This window comes from Hermetia illucens, chromosome 2 (genome assembly GCF_905115235.1).
Source record: "Hermetia illucens chromosome 2, iHerIll2.2.curated.20191125, whole genome shotgun sequence".
Taxonomy (NCBI): Eukaryota; Metazoa; Arthropoda; class Insecta; order Diptera; family Stratiomyidae; genus Hermetia; species Hermetia illucens.
The window spans coordinates 109,252,640-109,265,599 of NC_051850.1; the positions used below are offsets into that span (position 1 = coordinate 109,252,640).

Below are 12,960 nucleotides of genomic sequence, written 5' to 3' on the forward strand. Positions count from 1 at the left end.
GCCAGCTACCACATTTGCGGGGCAAGGGGGGAAATTAGTGCGAGTACGCACGATTTTAAATTGCTTTGCCCTTGAGCATGAGCGAGATGTAACGAAAATCCGATCAGCTGTGTTTGACATACCGCCCGGACTTGCCAATGTATTGGTGAGATCGGCAAGTTTTGCTTATGTATAAGCGAATACGTGAAACAACTTTTTGCTATATGGGTGAGCACGCCGTAGTACCAGAATAGCAAAAGCTCACCGATCTCTCTCTTACCAATACGATTTGAAGAAAGATTATGCCTTTTCCTTGTTTAGCGTCTCTGATGTGTAGAGATAAGCTTTTGCAGAACATTCGCAAGTGGGGTCATTTTAGTGTGGGTACTGCCTATAGTAGATCTACTGTGGGTTGGAGGGGGCCGAAACGTTTCCATGGAAACGATTAAAGCCAGACACTACCTCTTGGCTCATGCCGTAAACAATCGAACACTGGAATCAGTCACAGACAATTAAGTTTTTTTCTAGCACAGTGAAAATACTACTACTTGTGCGCTACGGCGGTTAAGGCCGTCTAATAAAGAAGTTTGTTAAAAAAGGTATTGACTGTGAAATATGGGCACCATCAGGACTCTTCGGTTTAAGGAAGATTTTCGAACGTAAAATTAGATTTTAATTTGTAAAAAATCAAAAGCAATTTCAATAATATACAAAAATTATCTGGAAAACTGCCAACTGAACTTACAATTCCGTTTTCGCATGTGCATTGTATTAGCAAATCCGCTAGATCTGAAAGACCTTTTTTATTCGAGACGACTTGACGTATTGATTCGAGAAAGAGCATAATATTGCGCTGTGGGTCGTATTCAGATCCACCCTGAAAATATCCATCATGAATCAATGAGCCAATTATCAGTTTACCTTATGTCTTCCACCCTGAAACGTTGCTTGCATGGATCATCCTTGCGTCGCCGCGATGACTTCGCTTCTGCAAAGGGGTTGCTCATTTTGTTAGGGCATGGTTGGCATTTGCTTTTCCTTGTTCCGCAATCCTCATTCTTCCTGTACACACTAATGGGTTTCACATCTGGGTTCTGTGCTCCATCACCGCCAATTAACTGCGTGATACATCGACAAAGTTCTTGGAAACTTGGTGGCTTATTACTTGCACATTGCAGTGAGGGACTATTACCATCCGCACCACATGTTTGCTGTTCTGCAGTCACACTTTGAAGTACGTTGCAGACAAGCGAAAGTAGTCTTGCAATAGCAGATTTCTGATTAGAGGTATTCTAGGAAAGAAAGTTTCGTTTAGAGGAAATTCTTTTACATAGAAGTCTTGCTTTACCTCTGGTTTTGTAAACGTGCCTGCAGCCGGATGGCTGGGTCGACCAACGGCCGAAACTTTGTGAGCATTTTTTAAAACTCGAATAACTAACCCGCATCCATTTAAATCAGCTTCGAATTCATCGTAAGCAGCTCTATCAACGTTTGGTTTGATGACAGGCTGTGATGGGATAGATTCGCCAGCAGAACTTACATAAGACGACGAAACGTTTACAGATCCTAAAAAAATTGAAAGTATCACTTGTCTTACAACAAATGCATGTAAGTAGGAGTAGTTCAAAAGAACTCTGCTTAATTTTGATGAAGAAATAATTATTTTTTAATATCCCTATTTTGGAATGCGAGTTGTTCTGCAGTAGAAAGTATAACCTTAATCGGGTCTTGAAATCTAGTGGATATGTCAAATGGAACCTGTCGTTTGCTGTGGTCAAGACGGTTTTACCTATAATTTACTCGTCTACTTCGGCTGCTCAGGCGTACGAATCCCGTCTATATCGACGAAGTAACTTTTATATACCTTCTATCGCATCCAACAGAAACTATTTTAGCATATAAGATGTGACTACTTTGTCGAGGGCTGAGTGATGACAGAAATTAAAATGTGGCCGAAAGCGGTGAATTTTGGCTACCAAGCAATTCCCAGTTCCATAATTAGCCTTGTCTTAGCCAAGGTTGACATAATCAAATCAAAAATTGAACTCCCAAGGTTAAAGTTTAAACATCGGGTAAGCATTTTGCCTCCAGGTCAAAAAACTATCTTCAATCAAGACAACAAAACAGGACATACCAGAAAAACCTGTTTAATCATCCGGCTGGCTCCTCGCCCGCCCTCAACGATGCCTTTGTTCAATAAGGATTTTCTTTGGTGGTGTTCAGAACAACTTCAAAAGTGAAGACGTAAAGATCATAGCAGGTTGCGATATTAACGTCCATCATATTTGTTGGAGAAGTACTAAGAGCAACACGAGGGGGTCGATACAATTCGAATATCTGGTAGAGACCGACCTATTGATCCTCAATGGTAATAAATTCATTTTGTTCAACGCGCCCAGAAGTAAAGCCCTCGACATTATGGTGGCATTCTTCCCTAAGCCTGTATATACCGAGCATGCTTCTATCATCTACCTAGCTGATGTCAAGATGATATTTTATTTCAGAACCGGGGAAACCCATGGACTCAGAAAGCTTCGACGGATAAGACCAACTTCCTTTCTATTAGAAGAACTGGAAAAAATTAGTAGATTGGTGCAGTCCCGTGTAATCGGTTCACCGCTGGCAGCACGCCTATTAGAAAGGCAGGTATGGAAAGGTCACCAGACGGAAAAATAATGACCACAATCTGTTTTGACAGTCCAGGGGCATTAGCAGCGGCCAAGGTCCTGTTGAAACTTTGTCGACTGAAAGGGAGACTCCTGATATGGGTACGTGATGTGCCATACTTGAACCAGAACCAGCCCCGATGGTGGCTTTCCAGCAAATGTTTCACAAGCGGGAAGACGCATAACGAAAGCATGCGATTCTGACATGTCAAGGAGGTAGATCCTTAATAGTGACCGCCTATTGATGACCTAGCCACTGATGGAACGAAAAAATCAGAAATGCAGGCTTTAAAGCAAGAAGATTTGTCAAGGATCTACAGGAAGGCCGGACTTTCGCGAGAAACAGGTAGCATTCGTGAAGCCTTGCGTTAGGCTTACGGGAATGCTTTAAAGAAGGGAGGCCGACCTAACTTGCCGGGAATGGCGTACAGGGTTGTTATGAAGAAGACACCATTATTGACCTTGGACGCACCGTCTTCCGGAGAATTGGACGCACCTTCTTCCGGAGAATTATGGATCTCGGCTTGAATGTAGTAGAGCCCTTAAGCTCGCTGTTAATTCCAGACCAGACTGGTTGGTCAGTGCATTTGAGGCATGTATGATAAAAGGAGTTTCCCCGCTCGGTGACAGAATCAAGTTCTACTATTGGAGCCCAATAAGCATTCGCGATTATCGGTACGATTTGCCTCATATACATAATAGGGAAGATGTTAGCAAAAGCCAATTATAATAGACTTCTATCGTCATGAAATATAAGAACGGCCTATCGGAGCGATAGTATGATTTGCGCCAAGCTCATTCAATGATCGTTGCTGTAGACGTTTTGAAGCCGCCTCCCGACTGTCCTGAATGAATGCTGTCACCTGGTGATATTATACGTCTAAAATGCATTTAATTCAGCCAGGGCATGATCCGCAGGGAGGATAGACTTACAAGATTCCCTGAAAGTTATCTTAAACTAATGGAGCACTGTCGGAGAAATGCTGAAGACAGAGAAAATTAATAAGAATGGGGATCCTGGTGGAACTTGGGAAGATGGACCGCCAAGGAAGACGCGAAGAACGAAGGATTAGTCGCTTAAGAGGAGTGTTTCTCGCGAAGTAATGCTCTACTGCACAAGGTTCTGTTTACGCGCGCCTAGTAGTTGGTAATGTATGTAATACATGAATCAATTCAATGTCTTGAGGTACCAAAACTTCAAATATGATATTTCATATTATTTTCAACAAATTTTTTTGCAATATCCGCAGTTGTTAGCGGCAGAAAGACAGAAGTGTTTGCGAATATGTGGAGCATTTTGTCTTTGACTCCCTGAGATTTGCTCCGCTCAGGGTGGGGGTGGAAATTGGAATGGAACTGCTGCAACGCCTTAGAAGGCGGATGGAAAAGTTAGTGAAGCTGTCAATATGTCGACGAAGGAGAATCAGTTCGTAATCGATCCTGAACCGCGACGTAATGGCAATCCCATAGGAAAAGCCAAGAGGAAGTAGCCGATCTAGAAAATGTAGATTGATATAGACTTTCAATTAAGCTTTATTTTTATAAAATAATAATAATAATAATCATTGGCGCAATAATCCAGGGCTTTGAAGTGTGTTAGAGCACTTCATTCAAGACCGTAACAGTACACTACAGTATACTGTAGGAGGCAATGTCGTCAGCATTGCGTTCGCCCGAGGTTATTACCCTGATTTCACTCAGATACTCATTCACAGCTGAGTCGACTGGTATCAGACGTCAAATCCAGATATAAATCTCACTGCCACCAGTGAGATTCGAACCGCGACCTTCCGTATGACAGCCTTGTGCTCTAACCACGTAGCTATCCGGACACCGGATAAAATACAAATATATATAAATAAAATATAAAAAAAACCCTAAAAATATAAAACTCATCTTAGACCTTCTTAAAAAAATGTAAATAAAGTCGAAAATACAGTTTCAACTCACTCTGAGGACGATCAGAATAGAACCGGCCGTCTTCAAGAGAACCACTATCGTCCATAGAAGATTCACCAAATGGATCTAATTTGTGACTTTCTTTAGATTCAATTGACATTTGTCTATGATGCGCACCTCCACCGTCTTTTTTCGGAAAAGGGATTTCCGTGCAGACAGTTCGACCCATACAGGCTAAACGGATCAGAACAACCATGAACGCACTCCCCTCGCCGCGATTATTGCGTAGCTGAATTGAGGCTTTGAAAACAACATTAGCTTGTTTATCTGGTTGGATGGGATTAGGGTCAGTGTGAATTCCAAAAGAGTCTTGCCCGTCTTCGGGTTTAAATGTGGCCTCATTTTCATCCGGTAACTTCTTAGTTCTGCGCTCCTCAACTTCGGCTTCTGTGCTTCCATATTCTGGATGCTTAGGAGTACCACTAGGTGGGTAAGGGGTTGCCGGTGACCCTGCCACATCTCTATGCCGCTGCTTTAAGGTGTTATAGAACTGACCCTTATTTAAAGCGAAAAAACTTGTCCATTAATTCTTGAAACTGATTACTCAAGGGTAGCTCTGCCATTCCGATCAGGAATTTGCACTTATCACTTTTTTTTTTGTAGACACGGATATCAAGAGCTTCATTGCTGTCTAGCGGCCTATCAAGGGTAAAGGCGCAACAACGTCCGCTTTTGCGGTTATTACGATCATTCGAGTATTCGTAGTCATCGTAATATCCACTGACTTGACTCGATCGTGGAGGGTTAGTTTTATCAACCACAGCTCCAAAATCACTTTGAGGAATTGATACGAAAAAGACCCCTTCGAAATTTAAATTCAGCATTAACTGGATAAGATTGCGGGGCACAAATATTTCCTTTCGTTATCGTTAGATTTTGTACAAGAAACTCAATCGTGTACAAATAATGCTCCATTTTGCTTTTCTTTTAAAATTTCAATTTAAAAATTTTTCAGGAAAACGTGCAATCACTGAAATTTTGACTATTTAGATAAAAAAACCAACACAAAATGACTGATTGGACTGAAATATTTTTCCATAGCCATCTTAGTCGACTACGTCGTTAGTTTTTTGGACAAAAGGACAACTGCGAAGTGTTTAATCTCTAGGTTTTGCCTGGTCTCGCTAATAAAACAATTTGCAGTTTTTGCAGTTTTTGCATTTTTTTGGTAACATGATTTTTAATATGCTTCCCAGTTGCAACTCTAAGGGCCTTAAGGTCCTCCTGAAAAGCTTTCACAACTTTTTTTCTCCGTCTTGTGTTTTCTGGGGCGACTCATCCCTCCGCCACTCTGATATAGTGCGTTCCATTGCATGGCGAGCTAGCAATGCAGTTGCCGCCTTTCTTCACTCTCTATCTAAATTCTTCGTTTGAAATTTGCAATGCAATGCAATGTAAAAGTGGTACGACCCGTCAGAATGAGAACCTTGATTTTGTTGGCCCCAGGACTCTATGGTATCGTGGAAGAGGCATATAAACGAATGTTCCAGCGCCAGCCAGATCTACCGTTCAACCTTTGCTTGAAAGAGGGCAGTTTCTCTTTTCGCTGGAAGGTGTCGTTGCTTACGCTTTTTAGCAAAGGGAGACACTGCCTGCATATCGACCAGTTTATATGCTTGATACCGCCAGCAAAGTGTTCGGCAAGCTCATCAGATATATCATAGTTTCATTGAAGCGATACGGCGATACATGCTGCTGAGGACTTATCACAAATACAGTTCGGTTTTAGAGGAGTAGGAGATCCACTGGCGAATATTGTCATATAAGTCATGGATGTACTTTATCAACGCTTGATGGCAGAAATGCCTAGACAAACCATTCTATGTCCCGGGCTATCTGTTACGGATATTAAGTGATTATCCGATAGACCATTCTTTGCTCTATAAGGCACTGGAGGATCAGAGAAAGAAGGGGATCAAGTCGGCAGTAGCACAGAGAACAATCCCAGCGCCGGATCTCTGAAACACTTCTTTCGATAGCCTACCAAGACTGGATATGCACAGACACATATGCCAGACACATTGTCGAACAGGCGTAAAGTAGACTTGGCATATTAATCTGCCTGGTAAGCGAATGGTTGACTGTTTATGGTTTCTCTCTTTGCAGCGGGAAAAACCTAGGTAGTCCTGACTGAAAAGAGAATTCCACGCCTGCTTCCGATGCGTATCACTGAGTTTATGATACAGTGAAAACCAACCAGCTTGAGATTGAGCTTTTTCACGCAAATCAAAACAACAGCGGACCATACACCTGGAGTTGTGGTCTTAAGTCGGCTAATGGCAAACACATTAGGGTTTCATACTAATGAGTGCAACACAGCTGGCTGGCTTTTATGGCGCCGTGATATGGGTTGATGACTTTGGGAAAGATTGTGTCGTAAGCATCTTGCGCAAGTGTAGAGACGGGAAGTTTGGTGGAGTCTGACGGTGGCACTGTCTCAGAACCCGCTCTGACGGCAGTCGCGATGGTGGTCCCTGTTGTCTTTCTTGCTAAAACCAAAAAGCCATCCACAAGCCCAAGGGAGGTGGTTGATCTTGAAGAACGGCCTTGTGCACTAAATGCGCGTCATTGGCAAAATGAAACAACAACAGATGGACTGCGCGGCTCATTAGAAAGTTTGCGGTTGAATCGAAACATAGTGAGACTAACTATTTCCCAACCGAGCCTTTAAGCGACCATCGAGGTTTTCAGTCTAACCTGCACAAGATCGGAAAGGTATCATTCCCTGACTGTATATTCCGCAATGGGGTGGCTGGATGATGCCGATCACACCTTTTTCTCTGTAAGGTAGGATGGCAAACTTTATGTAGATCCAGGGGAGTTCTCTCAAGAGGAGCCGGGTTGTGTATTTCGTTCGCGATCTTCTTGTCGTGAGGAAAATAGTGTCCGAACGGTGGGGGAACTGGGTGGCAGTGGGTACCTTCAATTGCAATCTGCCTACCTCTTCTGCCTTGAGGTTGTGAGGGAAGGCTGGACCGAAGAAATGTGTCAAAGGGTTCCAAGCTAGTTTGTGTAAAACAAAACCTTATTAAAATGGATTCAATGTCTGTCTGTCTGTCTGTCACACGCATTTTTCTCCAAAACGGCTAAATTCGATCCGAACGAAATTTGGTGGACAGATGGGAACTATAAAATCCCATAAGTGGCATAAATTTAGGTGGAGTTTAAAGGGGGGCTCTCCATACACGCAAAGGGGGGATTGAAAATTTTTTTTTTACCGGATATCAATGAAAGGTCTCGATTTGTACTTTTCGAAACTGACATTAGTTTTGGCATAAATTGCAAAGTGTGTGAGTAAGGAGTCAAAATGTACGCACTTGAAGTGAGACAGGACTTATTTTCGGAAACTACCCAACCTAAAAATCCGAAAAAAATCAGGGTGGTGCGCCTAGATGAAATCTAGGCCTTAAAACATGTCCCATTCCGATATCTGCTCAAATAAACTTACTAATAGTATATTACTACTTATTAGAAATTTACTGAAAACCCCCGTTAAATTCATCCTAGGACTTCCGAATTTCGTACCAGCATAGGGGACAATATTTCGTATATATGTGCTAAATTTCATGGAAATCAAGGCAATTAATGCCAAAGTTATAGCAGTTCAAACTTAAGCAATTTCGCCCGAGTTTACTGCTTCCAAAGCGGCAATCAGATCTGACGTCATAATTACCCGGTATAATTGACATTCGCGTGGAATATTAAAGTCACATTTATGAAGAATCTATTTATCTGCAGCCCTTTTTAAGGTTTTGTGTAAAACACTTATGTGAAATCTAATCTTCGAGAGATGTCCCATTCCGGTATCTGCTCAAAAAATTTACTAATAGTATATTATCAACTTTTAGAAATAGACTAAAAAGCTGCCCTTAAGTTTATCCTAAGTGTACTAAATTTTGCACTGACATAGAGGACAGCCATTGTGCATACACGTGCCAGGTTTCATGAAAATCCAACTATTATTGGGAAAGTTATAGCAGTTCAAACTTATCAATTTCGTGCTAATTAACAGCATTCTAAGTCATACAAATAAGATGCTGACGTCATAATTAACGAGAATAATTGAAATTCGAGTGAAATATTAAAATTCCATTCAAGAAAAATCTAGTTCTCCCTAGCCCTTTTTAAGGTTTTGTGTGAAACAAAACCTTATTAGAATCGAGACGGTGTCTGTCTGTCCGTCTGTCCGTCTATCTGTCTGTCTGTCTGTCTGTCTGTCACACCCGATTTATTCGGAAATGGCTGGACCGATTGTCACGAAAATTGGTGAGAGTATGTAATCTGGTGATCCCTTTACATGCAGTAAGTGGCGCCATTTTGTGCTAAGTTTAAGGGGGGCTCCCCATACATGTGAATGGAGGGTGCAAATTTTTTTTCACAGAATGTAGCCATGTGGGGTATCAAATGAAAGGTCTCAATTAGTACTTTTCGAAACTGGTGCAATATTTGATATTGGCTGAAACATGGAGGAGTGAGCGCTCAAAATATGACCCCAAAAGTGTAACAGGTCTCGTTCTCAGAACCTATCCAACCGAAAAATCTGAAAAAAATCACAGATGGCGCATCTCTACGAAATCTAGGCCTCAAAATATATCCGGTTCCGACATCTGCACAATAAATGTTAATTAATAGTATATTTCCCCATTTTAGAAATTTTACCCGGCCATCCCTCTTATGTTCATCTCAGATAGTATAAATTTGGCATTGCGGTTGTAATGAAGAACCTAAAGCACAATTTGGTCAAGTTTGAAGAAAATCTAATTATTATTAACAAGTTATAGGAGGTGATATACTTACAATTTTTTGTGAATTTCGTTCTGCACCTCTACAACCTGCATGACTTCATCCTCAACATATCAATTCGTCAATCACACAACGAATAAGTTCTTGTGAATTGGGTCGCAGAGAATTATTTTGTTTTTAGTTTCTTTTAGTTATTTGCCAGCCAGACATGTGTGCATGTAGGTATATAATATATGCGTGCTAATGAACTTTGCGGGTAGTGCCTAATTCAAATAGATATAAGAAGTAAATCCGAAATATGGGTACGATCAATTTATATACGTGCATATATGTGTACAGTATTCGGAAATAGGCAGTTTGTTTGTTTAGGGTGAGCGGAATATCTATGGCTGTAATATGTACGTATGTCCCGTAGTTTGGAAAAATATGAAGGATTATGTTGGATTTGTAGCTAAATACGGATAGAAAAATATGCGTTGAAATTTCTTACATAAGATGAACACAAAACCTTTATATCCGAAGCGCGAGCTTCCGGTATTCCGACTTGTTTATATTTGATGTTGGTTAAATTGTTTTCACTCGCTAATAATATAACAAGTCGGGAAACCGGAAGCTGGACGCTTCAGGTACGAAAGGTTTTGTGTATTTCTTAGTACGCAGCACGTAATATATGCATATATTATGTGGGAGTATCCACTTTCGGATGATATTGACATTTATAGTCTTGAATTTGGGAAGAAGCGACAACCTTTGACGTATTATAACTTTGTTAGTAATAGTGCGATTTCCACCAAACTTGGTAAGATCATGCCTCTATATTATACCCTATATTGTTGCGTTTCGTGGTCCTAGCATGATTTTAAGGGGGGTTTCTGCAGCGAATTACTAAAAATGATAGTAATATACTATTATTAACTTTATTTATGCAGATGTCCAATGTGGAAGGTATTTCGGATCCCAGGCACTATATAGTGGCAGCCTCTCATTTTTTTTCAGATTTTTCGGTTGGGTAGTTTCTGAGATGGCCCCCCGTAAAGGAATGGTCACCTTTCAACACCCGCACTCCTCACCTTTCCAACAAAATGTAAAAACTAAGACCAGCTTCGAAAAGTACTGGCCGAGACCTTTAATTTGATACCCCCACATGACTATATTTGATGAAAAAAAATTTACACCTTCCTTTTGCATGTATGGGGACCGCCCCCCTTAAATTCGTTGTAAAAGGATGTAATTCACTGTATGCGTGAGCGTTCACAGTTCCCAGCTTTCCACCAAATTTTGTGTCAATCGCTGCAACCGTCTCCGAGAAAAATGCGTGTGATGGACAGAAGACAGACAGACAGACAGACGGACAGACAGACAGACAGTAAACCGATTTTAATAAGGTTTCGTGTTTACACAAAACCTTCAAAATGAGAGCGTGAAGCGTATGAGGTTGACCATTATCAACATACGGCTTTCCATCAAATGATTTATTTAAATCACTTTCTAGAAAATAGAGGGCAATGGAATTTTTAGCTATATTACACGGAGCTGTCGTGCACTCGTCGCTCCTCACATCTTTTTCTTTTTCTTCAGCCTTCAGTTCACAAGCGGGGTCGGCTCGTGATGATCGGTTTCGTCATTTTATTTTATCAAATGCCTGATCAGAATGTAATCGCGAGACCTTTAAATCCCCATCCAGCGTAACAAGCCACCATTGTTTTGGCCGGTTTTTGGTTGCTTACCATTACTTTCGATGTTCTGATCAATACTGGTTGTTGAATTCGCCTCTCTTGCAGTTTTTCCACGATCGATGCAAACCGCGGATATTCTCATTTCGGACGAAATCAAAACGTGTCACGCCACCAGTGCAATGCAACATCTTCGTCCCCATTACCGCAAGACACCGTTCATTGCCCTTTATAGTCGGCCAACACTCAGAACTATAGAGAGTGGCAGACGGACGACATTGCAGTAAATTTTAGATTTGGAACGTGCGCTGATACGTCGATCACAAAGAGCACCAGTTGGGGAATGCTACTTCATCCAGGTTGCATTAATGCGTAAAACAATTTCATTACGCAGTTCTCCATTGGCTGATAGCGTTGACTCGAGATTTTTAAATCGCTGAGTTCTGGCAATGGCAGTAGCCTGCCCAGAACTGAACGATTTCAATATCTCGGGTCAATGCTATAAGCCAATGGACAACTACGTTATGCTCCTCACATAGGGAAACACGAAACCTTTTATACCTGAAGCGTGAAGCTTCCGGTTTCCCGACTTTTTTATAGTTCGACGGCGTACTGTCGCGGAAATTCAGCACTCTTTGCCTAAACGGGTGTTTGAGAAGAGATGTAGTCCTTCAGGTCCCTCCAAGTCGTCTGGGCCAGGCGGCATGAAGAATGGCACCAACGATTAGAAGAAATACCACTATCGACCTAAATTTCCTTTGAGGTTTTACTTCGGTGCAGTACGTGGCATTTGGCGCCATCATATGTAGCTCCGATAACAAATATTAGTTTCTCTGGGAAGTTACTCCGGCTTATCCCTTTCACGCTGTCAAAAATTTTCTCTGACAAAAAGTAATTGAAATGCAGATCTGATCTTCATATACTGTACCAAACTGTTTCCTAGTGTGTTGATGTGATCAACGCATAAAGATTCAGACCGGAAACCAGCCTGCTCTTTGTCGATCAGACTTTTTAATGCTTGTAAATTCTCCAGCCTGCTCTCTCTTGATCAAGCTTTGCTCCTTGATGCCTTCCAGGACTAGCTATTACTTTTGCGTTGGATATATATATCATCGACATAAGATAATGTAGCTAATGTAGCCATCCAGCAAAGGGACTATGTTCTTTTACGATGAATATCCTAAAGCAAATCAGCATAAAAAATTTGATGTCTAAAGAGTCCATAGGAAATATTCTGTCGCTCCCGATTCCTCATTGTAGAACGGGCACGTATCATCTTGTAGAATTGCTATTCTGAACATATGCCAAAGGCTAATGAATTATGGCCAATTAAAAAAATGGTTGAAACATTTCAACAAAGTATCCTGGTTTTTAAAAGATACCATTTATGATCTGCCGCTTATTCTAATGGGAAGTTTGTTCTCAATTTTTGATAATGGTACTATCCAATGCTATCGACACTCCAATCGCTGGTTTCGGTACCGGAAAGGAAGAAATCGAACCTTCTTATGGTAAGGCGATTGAGGTTCCATTTCTCCTTATATCATAGTGACCAAGTACCCAGAGCAGCTCCATATTCCATATTCCATATTCCTGAACGATTCTTAAGATGAACAAAAGGATGTTCAATGCCCTCAGTGTAGTTTTACTATCGTTGCATGTTGTGATGTGGCTGTGCTTCAATCGGGGGTGAATCATCCAAATTGCTGAATATTCTTCAGAAGAAAAAGCCGACATCTTGATTTTATCCTGTTTTAGAATGCTGTTTTTTGAGCCATCGGTGTGAAAGATCTCAGTATATCCGGTCATGTATTCTTCCGGTTACTGCCGAATTTGGCTTTGCACTACGGGACTATAGCTTGGTAAAATATGAAGATAGTTTTCATGTAAAAGCCCATGCGGGTGGCGCTTACTGACAGTAAAAAAGAGCAGATAGCGAG

At 41.3% G+C, this 12,960-nt stretch overlaps 1 protein-coding gene across 1 annotated transcript in view; it reads right to left on the reverse strand.

Moving 5' to 3' along the window:
* The window catches only part of LOC119648049, a 39,548-nt gene that overhangs the window by 7,458 nt on the left and 19,130 nt on the right, over positions 1-12,960 (reverse strand). The window contains 3 exon segments of the mRNA XM_038049511.1: positions 725-856; positions 915-1,271; positions 1,328-1,545. Coding sequence (XP_037905439.1) covers positions 725-856; positions 915-1,271; positions 1,328-1,545 — 707 coding nt within the window.